Source organism: Pagrus major, chromosome 5, assembly GCF_040436345.1.
Source record: "Pagrus major chromosome 5, Pma_NU_1.0".
Classification (NCBI taxonomy): Eukaryota; Metazoa; Chordata; class Actinopteri; order Spariformes; family Sparidae; genus Pagrus; species Pagrus major.
The window spans coordinates 33286517-33306696 of NC_133219.1; the positions used below are offsets into that span (position 1 = coordinate 33286517).

General features: G+C 43.3%; 2 protein-coding genes across 2 annotated transcripts; one reads left to right on the forward strand and one right to left on the reverse strand.

The window, feature by feature from the left end:
* The first annotated feature begins 97 nt into the window (after positions 1–97).
* Positions 98–3073, forward strand: smim15 (small integral membrane protein 15). The gene is made up of 2 exons (XM_073466250.1): positions 98–171; positions 2601–3073. The coding sequence occupies exon 2, from the start codon at positions 2632–2634 to the stop codon at positions 2854–2856; it is 225 nt and encodes a 74-aa protein (XP_073322351.1). The 5' UTR covers positions 98–171; positions 2601–2631; the 3' UTR covers positions 2857–3073.
* Positions 3074–4839: 1766 nt separating this feature from the next.
* Positions 4840–20072, reverse strand: ndufaf2 (NADH:ubiquinone oxidoreductase complex assembly factor 2). Its single transcript, XM_073466249.1, has 4 exons — positions 19896–20072; positions 8565–8654; positions 7513–7553; positions 4840–5173 (listed from the first exon to the last, which is right to left on the reverse strand). Exons 1-4 carry the CDS (start codon positions 20008–20010, stop codon positions 4931–4933), a joined length of 489 nt encoding a protein of 162 aa, XP_073322350.1. The 5' UTR covers positions 20011–20072; the 3' UTR covers positions 4840–4930.
* Positions 20073–20180: the final 108 nt, after the last annotated feature.

Here is a 20180-nt window from a genome sequence, read left to right on the forward strand (position 1 = left end):
ATTTCAGTGCCCTGTATTTTGACGGGTGAGGCTAAAAGACTACATTTCCCGTGGTTGAGGCCACACGTCAGGTCCAATCACGAGCAGGCAGTAAGAAGAAGGGTCCACACCACTTCCTGAAACAGGGAGGAGCTGGTACTTATTATCGTGTATATAAATCTCGGCACTTTGGTAAGTTTATTTAATGCATTTTTACCACCACTTACCATTATGAAACTATGTACTCGTTGTTTAATCGCATGCACACTCATCTTTGTCGCGCTGTTTAGCCGAAAGTCAGTGCTCTGGCTACTTAAAGTTAGGCCGTTATGGATGGGCGGGTTAGCTAGCGTTGCTAACGTCAGTAAAAAATATAAGTCTCCCATCCAAATCTCAGAAATTCAGATCTTATCTTAGTGGCGGACAATGTAAATTTGTTTTCTTAGCTTGTTTGTATAAGGCTGTAGCCAGAGTACATGGTTTATAACGGGTTTTCTCTGAATACAGCTAACATATGCTAGTTAGCTGCTACTCGGGTTGATGCTAGTTAGCCGGTGGTCATTAGCAGTTTTATGAGGGGCCGTTTCAGATAGCAATAACTCACATTAAATGGCTTGATAAAAGTATATTCATGACTCAAATTTTAATGGCAGTGAGGCCAGTGGGTTACATTGTGATAACGATGGGTTATGGAGTGAAAACCTCGAGCAAAATGTAATCTAAGCTTGCTATGTCAAATGATTAGTCAGCTCACTTGGTACGTACCTGCTAGCTATCTTTATGGTTATTTACCAGGTCAGTTAATGTGTGACTATAATCACTGGACTTGTGACCATATATCTAGATATTTATTGCGTTTCATCTGTCATTGAAATGCTGGTTGAGACAATATTGTGACACATTGAGCAGTTACTGAGTCAGGTGAGTTTCCAGATTGACTTCTTAAATGTTTGAAATACAGCTCACAATGACTCCAGTTATGGCTGCAAATGTTCTCTTAAAAGTTATTTAAGTTAGATGTCTAGTTCTTGAATGAGTGACAACAACTTCAGTACTGGACACCCTATTACCCGGATGACAGAAGAACTACTACACCTATTTCACTGCCTATTTTTAACACCACCTGACCCACACCATGTAGTCCAATGTCATGGGCATCAACATCGATTTACTGAAAACAAGAAATCTTGAAGGATATCATTTTGGATTGGACATCTGATATCAATTTGTCAACTGTCAGAGTTTTTGCTGTGTTGTCAAATACAGTAAAATAATCCTAACCCTATAAAGTTGCTGTAGTAATATATAATTAATAATGCTTAGTTTAATATCTCTAGGAGGAAATTAGGCCATTGAGGGCGATGTTGCAAATATATATTATTTGATTCTTTCTTTTAAGATTTGTTTTTGTGTCATTTTCACTTCACCTACGTAGGAATCGAGGGAAGTGAAAGAGAGAGTGTTATGAAAGGCAACAATGTGCATCAATATGAGAAAGTACTTCATTGAGTACTCAGGGATTTTCCTACCATTACAAGGCTTATGTGCAACACCCAAACTAATTTGGTCACCACCTGAAGTGAATGTAAAACGAACATGGAGAGAATCAAAACCACCTTAAATGGTTTTAGTCACTCCCCAGTGGACTTCTTTGGCAAGTTTTATCATTAAGCTTTTTGAGTGTTGATTATCTGTTATGTGCTCTAGCTGTTCCAACTTCTGTACACATAACAATATATTAATAATAATGGTCTAAAAGGATTTCAAATCCCAGCCAAATACGGGCACCTAAACCTTCCACAAACAAAGGGAAAACACTGGTATTTGCTAATTATCCAGAAAGGTTATGTAAATGTTTCAAGGCTAGGACTAATTAATATGTGGAAGAGCCTCACGTACCTTTATCAACTTGCTTCTTTGTGCATCAATATCAATATGCATCAATGTGAGAAGGTACCTTGTTGGGTGTTCAGGGTTTTCCCGACAATTATTAGCAGTATATGGCTTAGGTTGTTTTTTGTAAGTTGTTTGGGGCTTTTTGAGTGTTTATTATTTATTATATTATAGTTTTTGTACATAGATATGGTAATAGTAATAGTGTAAAATGATTTGAAATCGCACTTTTTATTTAAAAACTTTAACATTTTCTCAGTGGAGGACACCAAAATCGCTGCCAAATACGGGCATCTAAGCCTTCTACAAACCCTGTGAAAACACTGGTATTTGCTAATTATCCAGAAAGGTTGTGTATATGGTTCAAGTTTAGAAGTAATTAATATGTGGAAGAACCTCATGTACCTTTGTCAGCTTGGTATATAATATAACACGCATGTATTATATTATATACGGTATAAAAGAGCAGCCTCACATCTGCATCAACAGCTTCTCAGGTACAACAGGTGTACCATAAATGTACTATATGACTATATTATTGACAGGTTGGTTATGAAATTGCATACACTGTGAAAGTAGAAATATGTATCCTTAACACCTACACACCCACTCCTATTATCATTATTGTTAGAGGGGACTTTGGTTATTGTTATAATGTTTTTTTTTTTTTTCTTCATATCACACTGCTCTGGATATTCACTGATCCCTCTCCTGGTATCCTTTCTCAGGTCTGACTGAGCCTCATCGTCGCTGAACAGGATGATTGACGTTCGGGCATGGGCAGAGTATGTGGTGGAGTGGGCTGCCAAAGACCCCTACGGTTTCCTCACCACTGTCATACTGGCTCTCACACCTCTCTTCATTGCCAGTGCACTGCTGTCCTGGAAACTAGCCAAAATGATCGAGGCACGTGACCGGGAACAGAAGAAAAAGCAGAAACGGCAGGAGAACATAGCCAAGGCCAAGAGGACCAAGAAAGACTGAGCCTGTGAGGGTAGAACGAGGGCATAAGAAAAGAGGAGCAAACACCAAGCTCGCAGCCCTCCTTATTCCAAATAATGACACGGTGCCCTTCCTTGTCCCAGCCCTACTGTCAGCACAGGGCTACAACGCCTCATGTCCGGGGTTGGATGAGGGACACTGGCCCCACAGGCGTTAACAGTGCTGAGACGGACAGTACTGCCTGGAGGAAGCTCGTCCCAGTGGGACTTTGGTCAGCAAGAGCACAGTGGTCATCTGTATAATTTTTTTATACAGAGATCCGCTGATAATATTGCGCAGCTGTTGCAACACCTTGCATTCCATTGTTAGCATCCATGTTCTGCTGAATTGACGATGTAATGAGCATACTGGAACTTTTTCCGAGTCACTTTCAAAATATCCAAAATACTACTTTCTAATCAATAAAGTTTTCATGGTTGATAAGAAAAATCTAATTTCCTCTGTGTGGATTTAATATAAGAATGGAAGAAATACAGCAAGTGCTTTTAATACAGTCAATGTAAAAAGTATTCATCCCCTGTGACACTGAACCAGTGAGCATGTAATTAGGCTTCAATGCACTGACTCTAATGTCAAAGAGAAAACGATAAGGGTCTGACAAGTGAAGTTAGGTTAAATACTTCTGCATTCGCACGGTTGGTTATTCAGTTTGTAAAAAGAACAGAAGTACAGTATGAAGACAGGAACATCCTAACAGACAGAAGGATAAAAGACAAAATCTAACGCGCTGAATATCCCTTGCCATACAGGAAGGTCAAACAGAAAAACTATTTACAACTGTAAAAGACCAACTTGCTGCCAAAGGCGGCATTAAATATTGACTCAAAGGGAGTCAACCAGGATTGTTTTGGCCAGGTTTTATTGCTCTGCAGGCAATTATTTTGTGTTTTATATAATGTATGTTCATCTATTTGCAAAGATTTGTGTTCAGTTTGTTAGTCTTGTTTATTAGTACTTAAAACTAATTACATTCACTGTAACTCAGTGTGAAATAATAAAACATTCAAAAGTCCCGCGGGATCATGAATACTCTTTATAAAGGTACGGTGATTCTAAGCACTTGTGAACTTGTAAAGAAGCAACATTTTAAATACAGGTTTCTGCATATTCCTTTCCCCTTTTCTTTCACTTAAAGTTTTTATTAATACCTGGGTTCAGCGTACTTTCATCTCTTTGAAAATCACACTGAGCAGTGATACCATGTTCTAGCTGCAGTATCCTACTTCACACTTCTCTTTGAGCAATGATCAAACCCTGCTGAACTTTGTTCAGCAACTGCACTCTGACCTCAAGTGAAAGAACTTACTGGGGATCAATACGCTCTAACATTATTCATTCATTTGACCATTCTTCATTTGATTTCGCAGCACATACCACCATCAAAAAGACAAACATTAACACACTATTTCACGTAACTGAGGCTTCATGGCACCATCCTAGCTGATTTCAGAATTTCATGATTAAACATGCTTTTCCACATGCTCCCTCAACAAATCATACTTATCACTGAGGGACATTTAACATTACTGCAAAGTTTCTCTGGTTATAGCTGAATACTGGAGCGCTGTTCTTCTGATCAGCTTGAATTTTACAACATTTCAGTCAGTATCAATTTAATTAATTAAAATAGTCACAATTTATTTGAAATTCTTTCTTACATTATCACTTAAACATGACACAGAGTATTTATAGACTCCTGGAAGTACAACCATTTTCAGTTTATAAACAGACCTTTCAGCTACATTGACTCATTGTGGTCTCTTATGGTCAGCTTCCAGAGGACTGATGGTTATTGTCTTGTGTATATAATACACGGAGGGACTGGAAAAATAGAAACCCTTGTATAATGTAATACTGTCCAATAAAACAGCCTTGAACCAAATACTTCCTCAGTTGTTGACTTGGATTGCATAAACTGAAAGGTTCTTCTAACATTAAATTCAAAGTTTCAACTAAAAGTGAATATCAGTTTCACACTGGTAGTATTTATTGCAGGGCTTTTCTAGAAGATTATATCACATTGTATAGCAGTCTGAGTGTATGTGAATGTTTCTGTCTATTTCTTGGGATTGGGCATCCAGGAGCCAGGCTCGAACGTGTCTCCAGAGCTGGAGGGCTCCTCGCTGATCTCCTGTTTCCCGAAGCTGGTGCTGGATGCGTGGCCCTTGGCCAACGTCTTTGCAGGAGTGGCCACCAGGCCTTCCTGGTACTCCTTGGTCTGTAGGGCCAGGTCTCTTTCCTCCACATCCTTGGCCTTCAGTTTGATCTGCTCCCTGTAGGACTCATTCTTCAGCAACTCCTATAAAATACACAGGCGGACATACGTTTCTATTCAGTGCTTCTGCAGTGCTCACAAAATTAAATTGAAGACCTTTTTAATACCACATAGAATGATATTATATTTTAATGGTCGTACCAGTCAAAGAAAAATGGAAAACCAGTAGGAAGGCCTGGAATTATTCATTAAGTATCTGAATTTATCGACATTCATATCACCATTTTGTCAGTACTTCCAAGCTATATATATATATATATATATATATATATATAACAAGAATTCACAGTAACATAATGAATCAATTAACATGATCTGTGTCCAGATAAGAGGCAGGAGATTGATGGTTGGATCAACCAACTAACTTACAATTAACGTTTTTGCTAAAATCTACACTTCCCTATTATGAGCCAATGAGCTTCCTACCTACTGTGGCTAGCAGTGTTTACTACAAGTTTGTTGGCACTGACAGAAAGTATACAAAAAAGGCTTGAACAGCCTCAAGAAACTGAATTCCTGTAGATACCCTGATATTATATGTTGTAGTCTCCGTATATGAATACTGGGCTTAAGGGGTGAGTGACATGGAAGAGTCCTCTACCGTGATATACGTTATTTAAAGGGGCTCTGTGGAGCTCGATTGTGCTGGAAGCAAGTAGACCCCCATTTCTAAAATAGCATTAGCTACTGTTGCTTGTTACAGCCTGAAACTAAGAAATGTTTTCATTACTTTACTGCCATGTTTCTACAGCCCAGCGCAGCCAAACTGAACACTGGCGCTAGAGAGACCTTCGTTTTTTCAGTGACCACTATAGGTGAGGGTGAGACGAGAGGTGTTCAGTTGGTTGCAATTTAAAACCTCACAGCGAAATGCTGCACATTGGGCCTTTAAGGGACACCTACCACAGTATAAACAGTATGACGAATTCACTTAATTTAATGTCATTTGCTCTGCGCTGCCAGACATCTTCTACCAAGGTTCTGAGGTGTTGGAAATGTTGAGGTGGCAGTTTCCTAAAGATTTGAGAAAATTGAGTACGACTACAAGATTACTTACTGGAACCTCCAAACTTTCCTGCAAAAACTGAACCAGTAATAATTCCTCCCCTTTAATCAATAGCCTCTGTTTTGTCTTGGAGCAAAGCACAAAAAGCCAACTGCTCACAAGTCAAAAGCAGAGGAGACATGAAGTTGCACTGGGCAGCTTCCAGGAACAAATGTGTTTATCTGTCGAGTATGAAGAAGGGCATTTACTAGAAAAAGAACGAGCGTGTTCAGGTAACCAATACTGGTCCAATAAACCCTGGTTAAAAATGTGGTGCTTGGAACGGGTTGTTAAACTAACATGGCAGGAGGCATTCGCAGTATAAACAACCATTCCAACTCATGGAAACAATTAGAAGCTGAACGAAGTCCACCAGTGGAATAGTTACCCACTTGAGCCACAGCTAGTGAGTCCAGTGATGTTAGCCTCTCCCCTAGCATGGGAAACCAAAAAGGGAAGGACTGGGCATAATGCTGTTGTGTGCTGGCAGAACTGAAGGACTGGAAAAGAGAGGGGAGAGCTGTGGCCAAAAAGCCCCGCTTTGAGGAGGGGGGGACAAACATACTGAGCTGCTTTTCCAGCCTGTTAATGACAGGATTTAATCCAATCAATTTATGTCGGCTTGGACCGGGAAGAGAGGGAGCGTGACAAGGGGTAGGGTAATGTGCTGGGAGTGAAGCCTTGGCCACATCAACACTGTCCAGCTGTCGATGGCAGCTATTGGGCAGACGCAAGGCAGAAAATTGGAAGAGAATGTTCTGGCAATGGAGGCAGGGGATGGCATTGGCCACTGGCAGGGAGAGAGGACAGAGAGATAGAAAGAGTGCCTGGTTATTGGCCTTCCAAGGGATTTCCTATAGACCCACATTTCGTCGGCCAAATAATTTCCAGCATTCTCACATTTAAAGAGCAATAAACCCAGTGAGAGGTACACGAGGGGAAAAACTGCACTCCTTCACCATTCCCATCTCGGAGACTGCCAGAAATAAAACACAAAAAAGCCGAGATGCAGGCTTTTGCTCGGAAAAAAAGAAAGTAAACTAGGACATGGTGTCAGTGAGCCCCTTGTTCAGAGGCTGTCTTTGCTCGCCGTCTCGCCATCAATGCACTTCAGCTGCTGTTTATTTTAACACCTGTCCCCCAAAGTTCCTGGATTCAGTTCGAAACTGTAAGATAAAAACAAATCAAAGCCTTTCCTTCTCCATCTTTGCTTCTTTGCCTCCCTTGTAACCAGTCCCCCAGAGTCCAACCATCAGCACAGCAGGGAGGCTGGAGAGAGAGTGAGAGAGGGAGGGAGGGGAGGGGGGGGTAGACGTACCTCGACGGAGGGGGGCTCCTTCCGTCTGCCTCGGATCCATGCTGGAGGAGTAGGAGAGAGGAGGTGAAAAAAGAGGAGAGTGAGAACACCCACACAAACATACGCTGCACTAACAAAACCTGCAGTCATATTTAAAGGCTGCAGCTTCAGTATGGCATCACTGAGTTTCAGGGCACTACAGCAGCTCGGTGCACCTACTGAGTAACCGCGCTGGTTGGGAAAATGTATCCAGGGTTTTGGGTTTGTTTTGTTTCATTTTCACCCAGCGAACTACAGGGAAACATGCAGCATGGTAACACATCCAACACACGATGAAGTCAAAACACTGATAGCGCTTTAGTCTAAGCAGAGCAGGGCCACTGAGTGCTGTGTCTCAGAAGAGGAAGTGTGGATGTGCTCTGATCTTCGGATTTGAAAGTACACACTCTGTCATTCTCCATCAGTACCTCTGTCCTTCTTTCTCCTCCTGAGAAGAACTGTGTCTGTCTGTCATCTCTCTTCTTCTTTTTTTTTTTTTTTCTCGCTCTTTAAGGAGCTCTATTTTGGCTGAGCTGGCTGCACAGCAGAGCAGGTTAAAGGGAGCCAGAAAGAGAGAGCGAGAGGGAGAGATTTTCTAACTCTTCCTCTAGCTAGCGCAGGGATTCTGGGCCTCTTTTATCCCTTTCTTATTTGCATCCTGATGAAAATGCATGAGGGATGGGGCGAAGCAGGATGAGGGGTTTAAGGTGGATAAAGCCAGTCTGAGACAGAGGGAACAGTTTGTATCCAGTTGTAAGAAATTTGAAACACTATTTTATGGTACGGTTGTATAACACCAGCAGAAGGCGTCTTTGATAACTCATGAATACGCTTTTCCCAACCCCCATCTCGCAGTATGATAAAAAAAAAAAAGAAAATCAATGGATTAGCCTAGGCCCCGATAGATGCTGCCATGAATTTGTTATATTTGTGCAGCACTTTGTGTACTCTGCTGGGTAGCTCTTTTGTTAACATTGTCATTTATCCGTGATAGTGATAGTTAAAGTAACAGTGATGCTGCAGTCCAGACTTACCGTCCCACTCCATCGGTATGCTGCCTTCTATATATTCATATTCTGTAGGATTGGCTGTCTCTACCATCCGCTTGGCACGGACGACCCTTCCTGGAAGAAAAAAAAAAAAAAAAACAGACAGCGAGAGGTTGTGTGAGTGAGATGGAGATGCTCAACAATGATGCATAGAAAAACGCAAAGGAATACAAACAAACACAAAGAAGGCGCAGACACAATGCTCTCAGTCAGACAGACGCACAGACGCAGACAGACGCACAGACACACAAATACACAGAGGGATGACAGCACTGTGACAGGCCATGGATGATTACCTCGTGGCCCTCGGGCCCTTCTCCTCAGATCTCGCTGAGTGGCTCCAAATCTGGGCTAAGCCTTTATGCAAATCAGCCTCCCTTTAACCCAACCAACCACAGCCCCCCTCGCTGACAACCTCTTCCAATCACAGCGCTCCGGCTAACAATGCCCTCCAAAATCAACATCAAGCCGAGCAGGAGACAAAAGAGGTCAGATATCACAGAGAACAGGAGAGGCACGAGCTGCGCGGAATATTAAGTGCTCCTTTCCCTATCTGTATACAGCACGACGCTCGCTAGCAGCAAGGCCACCGCCAATTATTTTGGTCGAATCTGCTGATTAGACAAGTTTGGCTGGCACACAATGACATGGAGATGGAGGTAGAGGAGGAGGAGGAGGGAGGGGAGGAGGGGGGGGACAATGGAGGGAGATAGAAACAGAATAAGAGAGAGCAAGTGAATTAAAAAAGAGCCGGTTGTGTCTTTGTGTGGTGCTACGGAGCTCCATACAGCGCTCGCTAATAACAGGTGCTGTGTTTCCATAGTTTCTCCTCGCAGGTAGCCGGATGTCCATCCATCGCTCCCATCCCCTCTGAGAAATGATGAGGCAAGGAAGGAGGAGGTAGAGGGAAAGAGGGAGAGAGAGAGCGAGAGAGAGAGAGAGAGAGTGATGATGCATGGCAAACATGGCTAGGAGGAGAGAAATGGATGGGCAAGGAAAACAACACGCTCCAAAACACAGACAATCTGTCAGGATTCCATCACCGTTTCTCCGCAGCTGACTGGACATGGACAAATGGAGGCAAGCACCTCCATGCACACCGCAGACTGATGGCCTTAATGTTTACTTCAGCCATGACAGATAGCTATGGCAGGGCGATGGATGAATGATGGCACTCAAAAGTGGTAGAGAGGAGCCTCTGCTTGTGCCTTCTTCATAAAAGTATTTATGCTCGGTTTTATTCTATTTCTTGGGGAAAAAAAAGAAATCACGCATATGCTGTTCTGTAATTATGCCTTATGAGGATGATTCCTTTCCATACTTTATCCAGCCTATATAGTAATCAGGTCAGCTAATTAGGCTAGTATTGCTTTGGTTCTGCTTTGGTTCCCACTAGATTGTCACTATAGGGCCTCACAGGCTCCAGTTCTGCCGCTTTACTTTTCTTATATCCAGGTCTGACGAGAAAAAAAACAAAACACTGCAAGTCTCTCACCTTATCTGCAAAACTAGCCCGGCAATGTGTGAAGTACATTCTATGATCCCCAGCATTTGTTTACATGTATGCCTTAAAACGGCTTCTGAGAAACAGTTTCCTCGAAAAACCCCACGATAGCAGAACAAAAACAACTGCCGGTAAACAAAAGGCTGTGTTCTCCAGGCAATACTAACAAATACATTTAACAGGTATGCTAATTATAAACAGATCCTATCCATATTTGCATTGGGTGTGGGTGGCAGCACACTGAAATGGCACAATTACGACACAGTCCCCACAAGCAATGTGCTTAGCTGCAGCTAATGCCTAACTAATAAGCATAGAGAGAGGCACCCACTTCTTCTGTCTCTATCTCTCTCCGCTAGGTTGCATCTCCCCCTCTGCTCTCTGTCACACTCCAACATGGCTCTCCTCTTGTCTTGTTGCTTTTGCAGCATGACTAAACCCCTTCCACCACGGCTTTTATCCTTGGATTTGAATAACAAATACAGTATGTACATATATTTATGAAACACGGCTGATCCTCCCACCACATACACATTGGGAGGAGGCTTGTCAGTCTGATTGGGGGGTATCTCGCTCTCTAGGTAATATCTGATCTGGGACAACTGCGAAAAAAAAAAAAACACAGGCCGAGGCTATATGCTATTCTGCAACGAAAGTTCAAAGGAAATGCACAAATAATATAAAACAAATCTAATTACCTCACAGGAGCATATACAAGAATAAGGAAAGAATAAATACACATCATTAAAAATGTAAAGCAACAAACTTTCTTGTGGACGTTGGGTTTATTTATAAGAATATAATCACTGCGTATAGCCCCACTCCTAATGTAATCTAGCATAACAGAATTGACCGGCCTGGCACGGTATTTGCATACTGATGTCTCTTCTTAAGGGGCCGCCTGCAACTAACGATTACTGTCATTGCCAATTATTCTACAGAAGTTTTTCAAATTGTTCAAATCAAACAACCCACCAAGTACCAATATATTCTACTTTCAATTTAATTGATTTAAAATGTAGTCCATCAGCAGAGTTCAAAACGATGTCTTAAAATTGCTTACTTTGTCTGACCAATTAAAAAAATAATCATCACAATTTCCCAGAGCCCAAAGTGACATCTTCAAATGGCTTCTTTTGTCCAACCACAAATCCAAAACCCAAAGACTCTTCATTTACTGTCATTAATGACAAAGCAAAGCAGCAAATCCTCATATTTAGGAAGCTAGAACATCAAATTTCTTACATTTTAGCTTGAAAAATGACCCAAAAGGATCAATCAATTATCAAAATAGTTGGAAATTAAGTTTCTTTCAAACGAATGATGGATTCATCGGCAACTTTATAGTAACCATCATTACATAATGGTAAATTTCTAGTCAATTAAACTTTAGTTAATAGTTTTTTTCACTGTTAACAAAGAAGAAAATCCTCAAAACTATTTATCAAGTATGTCGAAGTAGTAATACACATCAGTTGCAACTTTACAGTAATCAATTGCTAAATAAATGGTTTATAAACAGTGCAATAACTTGTAACTAAAGTTTATCAACTATAAATTTTCCATGTATTAATGATGGTTATTAAAAAGTTCTACGGATTAATCAACTAATCTGAGCTGCTCAACTGGCCAACAGTTGAAAGAAACCTAAAAGGTAAGTTTTTTTGTTTTCTTTTATAATGCTGTAAAATAGAAAAAAGCAAGAAATTTTATGTTGTTATGTTTAAAAGCTTTATGTAATTAATGTAACAAATTGCATACATAGGATGGGCATGAACAAAAAAACAACAAAACACAAAGGACATCTAACCATTTATATGAAGCGTTCCCAAACTTTTTCCCTGGATGGACCAAAACAGAAACATAATGTTGGGCCACGAGCAATAGGCAAACACTTATGTGTACTGTATTGTATTACTAAGATGCAAAAATGGTACCAGGATCTCTGTGTAGAGTGTCACAAAGTTGTCTTCCTTACATGAAATGGAAGAATGTGAATAAATCGTCTCAGTAAGAGGATTTTAAACCAGCAAATATTTTGTATCTTTACTTGAAAAATTATGAAGATGATTATAAAGCCACTATTTCATTTTTCTGATGATTGACTGGCTTCATATCGTCCATAATTTAGAATCTCTGACACTGACAGCCATCAAAATAGGTGTAAGCTATCAGAGCTGCAACCTCCTTCTCCCCTACAGAGAGCGAGAGAGAGCGAGAGACAGAGAAAGAGAGAGCGAGAGAGAGAGAGAGAGATGTATGAAAGGTGTTAGGAGCTCTCGATCTCAGCAGGCCCCCTTGTGACAGGTCTGCCTTCTCATCACTCACTAGGGGAAACCTACTTACCAGTCAAATACACACACTCATACACACGCACAGACGCGCGCGCACTGGCTACAGAGCAGGCAGATTAACCTGAGGGACAGGAGCGAGGACGCTGCCTCTCACCGTGAAGGACAAACGCAGCGCGGCGTTGGAGAGGGGGAGGGGCCAGCGGCAGGAGGAATGAAATCCCTACGCATAAATATTCATGAGCCATCTCACCTGTCTGAGCGCGACTCATCTGTGAGCCTAGCTGTGGAACCGGAGGGGGAGGGGAGAGGAAGAGGGAGGAAGGGAGGAGACACGGGGAGGCAGGATGGGTGAGGGGTTGCCGTGGCAGCCAGATCGAGAGCCAATCAAACAGCAGGTACGCCTATCCTTCCCGTTCCTTAGAATAAGATGTGATGCGCTCAGAGGGCTGCTCTTTGAACCCTGAACGCACCCCGCTAAACTCCATCACCTGCTTCAACACACACACACACACACACACACACACACACACACACACACACACACACACACACACACACACACACACACACACACACACACACACACACACACACACACACACACACACACACACACACACAAACCCCCAACTTCACACATCAGCTCCCAGGTGAGTACTGCTGGGGGGGTGACCTGAGAGGTTTTTCACCTCCACAATGTCATTCAGGGTGTCTTGGGCTGTCTCTCTAGCGGTGTGCACTCTGTCTTTGATTACAGACGCAAAGATGTCAGGGGAACACTCTTGGATTGGCAACATCTGGGTATGGAGAGCCCAATAAAACTCAGATAAAGCAAAACAGAATGAACTCTCTGCATCAGACTCCCAACTAGCGGACCTGTATCTCGTGCTCCTCATCATCAACACTGGCACCTATCCCGAGAAACACTGCGTTCACTTGTCTTTCACCTACAACCACACAAATATCGGCAAAGTGCAATGTTCAAATAGCAAGAAGCTGCCATTGTTTGATAAAGGTCAAATGAGTGACAAAACAGCCTTATAATGAAGCACGGCAGTGCTGCAGAGATGCCCTGGGCTACAAATCTTGTTCTCCAGATTGTCTGATTCGAACCCCCGACAAATGACTCATCAGTATGATTTTTAATAGCTTTTCAGTGAAAATGATAATTATGATGCAAAAATGATCATCCCCACTAATGATAGTGATCATATCATAATCGCAATATCTGTCAAAATAACAACATCTTTCTTTTTTTTTGCCATATCATGCAGCTCTAATTGAACCACTTACAAGGGCTGGGTGATAGATCAATATTATATTGCTACCATGATATGAGACTACATAATGTGTTGATGTCCTGATATGGCTAAGTGTTGTCCCTTCCTGGGCTTTAGGTTAGTGCTTTTGAAGAGTATATATATTGTGTATTGCGATACAGCCTGCAATATAATTTCAAGGGCATATTTCCGGTATACCACCGTAAACCCTCCTTCTCCAGTTCTGCCTCTCAATAGACAGCAGAGAGAGCAGCTGTCTCAGGCTTCATGGTTGTGCGAGGTGAAGCAGCGACTTTAAGGCCTGACACTGTGTTGGAACAAAAAGCTGTCCTAACACAGCGAAGGCCATCAGCCTGGTTTGAGCCCAGTTTATTCCTCTCCAGCTGAGCTGTGCGCTGCAGAGGGACGGTGGGGACCAGCACGTGCATGGTAATGGACAGCTTTATGAAGATGGAGTGATCCGATAAGCATCAGTGATACAAGGACAACCAGGTACCAATACTGACTCTCCTTCTCTCTCTCCCTCCAATCTCTTTCCCTGGAAAAAAAACAAAACAAAACATGGAGGGGATGTGTGAGGCCTGTAACCATGGTTACCCATTAGCCCTGAGCCTAGTGACGCGGGATGAGGTTTAGAGGGAAAAGGCCAGCCGTTGTTTTGCATCAGTCCTGCTGAGAGGAGGAGCTTACAGGCGTAAAGTAGGCCTGCTGCTGCTGCTGTACATTTTTTTAAAATTCAGCCCTCATTCTGTTTGTCCCTGTTGCTGTCGATCCCGCCGAGGCTTGAGCGACTCACGGCAGAACAGAGGAGAATAATTCATATAAAAGTAATAACATGCTGGAAAGAATACTCTGATTTCCCCTGTGTGTTGCTTTTAACCAAGTGCGGGCTTACTTGAGGGTGGAAGGGATGCTTTAGCCCCCTTCCACTTAAGACCACCCATCCTCTTGAAGTCTCTTCCCTGCCCTGATGGGTTATAGAAAAGGACCGTGGTGAGCCAGGAAGTCGGCGTCCTTTGTGAGGCTGTGGAGCGGTGTGTGTGGACACCCCTCCTTCCTCCCCGGCTCCTCGGAGGCCCGTGCAGCCTGTGATGTCCATACACCGAGCTGTCCACCCCTTTCTATTCACCTCCATCACTCTCATCCAACCCCCTTCCTTTTCCTCCCAATGCACCTCCAGTTCCCCCCCACTCTCTCTCTCCATTAACCTACCTCCACCTTCTATCTCTCCCCCTCTATCTGTCTGCCTGTTCCACCCACTCATTTCACCCTCTTTCTGTCAGAAACCCTCCTTTCACTTTCACTCTCTCCATTCTTCCCCCACTCTATAATTTCACCCCATATGTCAGCATCCCCCTTGTTCTTTGTCACTCACTTTCTATACCCCACCTTCTTCTCCACCCTCCATGAGTCTCCCTCGGCCTTATCTTTCCTCCCTTACCCCTAGCCTGATTTCTCTCTCTGCCTGTCTGCTTTATTAAAATATTCTGAATTGAATAAGCAGCGGCGGGCTCCAGGAGATGTCTGCATGTGTGTCGGTCTGTCTGTCAGTCTTTCTGGCTGAGTTTCTGACAGACAAGGAGCCCCGAGGTGTCAAAACATCTCGCTGGCCATCTGACCAGAGAGAGACGTGAACGCATTGGACAGTGAATCACGTCCAGGCGAAATGGCAAAAAAAAAAAAAGTATTTGATTAATCATTAACTGTCTGCAAATGCTCGCCAAACTGCAAATCAGTTTGGAGGTGGTACAAACAATCACATTCATGTAAAATTTGTAGGTTACGCAGCGCTTAATAGACCTGCAAACGCTTAAACTGCTGATACTGGAGCTAGGCCCATTTGTAATGTTCCACCATAAGAAATAAATGTGCCTGTTTCTCACTTTCAGCATCTATCTTTTCAAATGCCTTTTTAATGAAGTAGTTAAGCCACTCCATGATGTTCCACCGCGTACACATACAAACACACACTTGGCAAACACTATACAGCAAGATGAGTTAAACCCACTTGGTTTCCCTATAATGATTAAACAACCTTCATTCAAACCCCATGCACAGCAAAGCCGCTGATCAATTAACATGATTTACTGTAACGGCTCCGGACATAACCGTTCCATGGTAAACACTGACTTGGTGTCCTACTGTAGGATAGACCTTCCTTCATCACACCCTGGGGATGACTTGTGGCAGAATAAACAGCCATTTGGACCCTCGTCTCTCTCCGCTGCGACTCTTTCCATGGAAATATGCGGCTTGAATCAACGCTCTGATGACACACAGCCATCTGTTGTTGTGTTAAGTGTGTTTGGGCATGAAGTGGAGAGAAAACACACAATCGCAGAATTTTTTTTTTTCTTTTTTAAAAAACACAAAGAAGATACAAATGTGCGTGCGCACTCACACACACACACAGTGTGTAGACGTGATGCCACGCAAACATGTACGCAATCGGAGATGCACACACTGGCACAACGACGCACACACACACACCTCCTCCCTCTGTCCCCAGAGTCACCCATCCTGAAATAGCAGAACTGAGGCCTTTTCAGTTTTTCACTTCATAGAACAGAGCTGGGGAATCAAATAAATAATAGACAAAGAGAAGAGGGATAGTGATAGGACGACAAGTCAATGCATCTTTTCTCTGCAACAGTGTGGCACACCTCTGAAGAACCTCTGAATCCCTTCCATTCTCCACACGGTGGAGAGGACCAATAGATTAAAACTGCATGGCACACACTGCTTAAATGAATAGCGCTAAAAATACATCCTTTTCACTGAGACATGAAAGGAAACTGCCTTTCCCCTGTCCAGTATTGAGCAGCCATTGATTCCAAGACAAAGGCTACACCTCCTCAAAGAGGTAAGAAAAATAGCAATCATACAGGCAATTATTTTCAAATGTGCCTGCAGCGGCCGATAATGTCAGCGCGCCTCTCTTCCTAAATAAAGGGAGGGAAGGCAGGCGTCAAAGCTGCAGGCCCACTGCCCAAGACGAATGAGCCCATCCGCAGAATGCTTTGCTTTCATCCGGGCAGCATGACACGGCGCCCCATGCAGTGTGAGGCAGAGCTGGGGCCTCGGGGACAGACGCATACAGAAAGAGAGAAGAATATAGATTCTCTATTGAGCTCTATGGAGCCAACACCAAGGCAAAGACCTTCTAAAGACCAGTGGCCAGATTGCCAGTGGCTTTCTCTTGTAGCCCTGCCATAGATAACAATCACTGGGGCTCCACAGCCTATAGCGCAGTTCTCTCTATGGGGCGGCAGCACACAGTAGGCCTCTTTTAGCTGGACCTTTTCTAAAGACAGAGACAGAGGCAGACATTCTCCCTCTCTAGGCGTGTACTTCAGACTCAGGCCTTTTCATTTTGATGTGCAGCAGCATCTGAGGAGAGGGGGATAGAAAGCTCTCTGCTGGGTCTAGCCCTCCACACACTGCTGAACTCCTCTGTTGTGAATAGAAATCTTCACTGGACTGAGCTTCAAAGGAGGAAAATCAAGAGGCAGTGGTGAAGGGGAGGCGCCAGGGAAGGAAGGACTAACTGGAGGCAAATAAAGAGGTCAACCTGAGGAGAAATCTGGACAGTTGTTGAGACAAGATAGGACGTATTCACGCACAAAAAAAAGAAAAGGAGTAGCTCGCTTTTATTTTTCTGTCTTAGCAGCCATTAACGTACCTCGTACACAGCCGACCACACGCGGAATTGCTTACGCCCCAGTTTTCTAAAGTTAACAGACTGAGAGAGGTAGAAAATGGGAGCAGCAAAGCATGGATAAAGGTAGAGAGGGATAGACCGAACGCTAGGGATGGACAAATGAATACACGAAGTAGGCAGGAAGAGAGCGAGAGGAAGAGGAGAGAGACTCCTCACCTACTTCAACCACTACTCTTGCGCTGCAGTGGAAAGCCCTGCGGTCCATGCCTTAAGGCCCTGAGCCCACGCTTGGCCTATCAGTTTAAGATCAAAAAGAGCTCGCTTTAGCAAGACATATGGACTGAATAATGCATCTGCTTTATTTCCACAAGGCTGGACGGGTAGAGTGGCAGAAGAAAAGAGAGCGAGGCAAATGTGTGTTCCATTTATTTCTATTTGTTTATTATGACTGTATATGAGTCGGGGTGTGTGTGTGTGTGTGCGTCTATGTGCCTGTTAGGTCTTTATGAGTGTGTTTGTTCAGAACCAGTGTTTCCACAGGCCAACTAGCCTCTGCACAGTGTCAGTCACTGTGATTGGACAGTGAATACGGTAGCCTGTAGCGTGCTAGAAAATGGGCTTGTGTGATGTCTCATTTGAATAGTCTGACAGCCAGGGGTGGAGGAGCAGCCTTGTAATGAATTATAAATACGAGGTGGGCGCAAGTTTTCCCTGCAAACTGCTGAGAAAAGGTGAAGCTCAAAGTCAAGTTCAGTCAGATAGAGAAAGCAGGCTCGCGGCCTGCTGGAGGTCGGTTCCTCTCCAGCAAAACAAAAACACAAAACAGCTTGGGTTTGTCCTCTGAGGAAAGGACCGCTGACTGTATGCACTGTAAGATTTCTATTTAGCCTATGCAAAGTCAGAGAAGGATTTAATCTTTATATAACGTGGCACCAAGAGAGGGAGACAAACAAAAGCATATGTAGATGGGACACGATTATTCCCAGATAACTGCTGTGTTGTGCAGTTCTCAGATTAGACAAATATGGTTTCTGGGATGGGAGTCATAGCGCTGTAAGCAACGATTATTTTCATTATGGATTATTTTCTTGATTAATTAATTAATTTATTGGTCTATAGTTGCAATCAGTGTTTCCAAAAGCCCATGTCTACATCCTCAAATTTCTGGTTTTGTCCAAAGAATGCTCATTTAACTGTCAGAGAAGAGTAAAGACACCAGAAAATAAATAACATTCAGAAGTTCAATCACAAAAGACTGAAATTAAAGGGAAAAAAATTACTCAGATCAATACATTGCTTATCAAAATAACCACTGATTAACTGATCAATCATTCGATCAAACTCAAGTGGACTCTAAGGCATAATATCTTCGGCAAATATCATGAAGCATAACCCCTTTGTTACTAACAAGCCTGAATCCATGACTGGTTAACCAGCAGTATCATGTCTGGAGCAGGCAAAGGTCGTGCTCTTAGACCTGTGACCCCTGACCCGCGGCCTATAGTCTGGGTAGGACCCCTGCTGATGATGATTTATGTTGTTAAGGGGAAAGGAAAGTGAGATTTCTAGCCTGGATTCTGCTAACGAGTTAAAGTAGGAATGATGGGACTTACACACACTATGCTTCCCTCAAAACAAGCATATGTGCAGGTCTGTGTATGACACAAAAATCGCAGGAATTTTCCACAATTTGTTTTGGTTATCATCTAATCAATGCAACAGTCAATATCTCCTTCTGGGAAGTAAGGCTCCTGTGCCAGGAAGCCACCAAACCTCCACTCTCCGTGCTGAGATGAGTCATCATAATGGCCTCAGCATCTCCCCGTCCTAGACACACTTCTTTAAGAGAGGACAACTGGAGAAGGACTCACAGTAAAGCCTGAGCGTTCGTGTCCTTGGCTTTCTAACAGTCATGGATGGTGTGAAGGACACCACTGGCGTTGCACCATGGATTAGCCCGATGACACACTTCTGCTGCTTGGCTTGAGCATTACATACTGTGGCACTGCCATGTCTCAGTAGGGATATGTGACCTCCTTCTAAATCCTCGCCACAGACATGTCATCATTTCATCTTCAACAGTGGAGGACTCTTTCCTCTTTGAAGGCCGGTGACAGTGGAGCTGCCATCGCCTTTGCCCCCCCAGAATGAGTAAGATCCCACCTGCAGTGAGCTGAGAAGTCTTGTTAAAAACACTAAAAGAGGGAAAAGCTCTTACTGAAGTGGTTGCTCCATCTAGTGGCCAGCTTTTCACACTACACGGGTGAAAGGGTAAAGGTAAAAGTCATAACAGCACATTGAAGAAGAGAGTGATAACATAACATAAAACACAAAGCTAGCTTCTTTTCCACCAGAGTACAGTATCCGTGGCTAGCTATGCAAAAACACTGGGGCATAAAAGGTAGGCGTGTCTTGGAGAAAACAACCATGGCCTGTACAAACAGAGGACTGTCAGTGGCAGACGAAATCTAAATTAAGTTTAATCCCTGCTTTCGGAGCCATCTTCATTATCTTCACCTGCGGGGATCAAGGTTTTAAACACACTAGCTAATTTTAGCTCAACAAGGCTTAACTTACCTGTCCATGTCTTCTGATCTGGGACAGAGTAATATTTATTCCCCAAATGATCCGTCCCGACGTGTTCGCGCACTATTCCAAACGTGCGCCGTAGAACCCCGGCGATTCTGCTCATTTTCACAGGATAACCCGAAGGTTTTGAGTTGTGTTTGGTGTCCCCTGTTAGCTGCCTGCCCTCTCACTGGGCTGTTTATGCAAGTGTTCGTGGGTTGGGAGGAGAGTCAATAAACCGTTCTGTGATTGGACGGCTATACTTGACCAGCCAATCATCGCAGTCGTAATAGA

Excerpts from the sequence above, each read along its gene's own strand:
- ndufaf2 (XM_073466249.1), bottom strand. The coding sequence starts at position 20,010 with ATGAGCAGAATCGCCGGGGTTCTACGGCGCACGTTTGGAATAGTGCGC. Across the intron at positions 8,655-19,895 it reads AGATCAGAAGACATGGACAG|GAAGGGTCGTCCGTGCCAAG; the intron begins GTAAGTTAAGCC and ends TTTTTCTTCCAG. Across the intron at positions 5,174-7,512 it reads AGGAGCCCCCCTCCGTCGAG|GAGTTGCTGAAGAATGAGTC; the intron begins GTACGTCTACCC and ends TGTATTTTATAG.
- smim15 (XM_073466250.1), top strand. The coding sequence starts at position 2,632 with ATGATTGACGTTCGGGCATGGGCAGAGTATGTGGTGGAGTGGGCTGCC.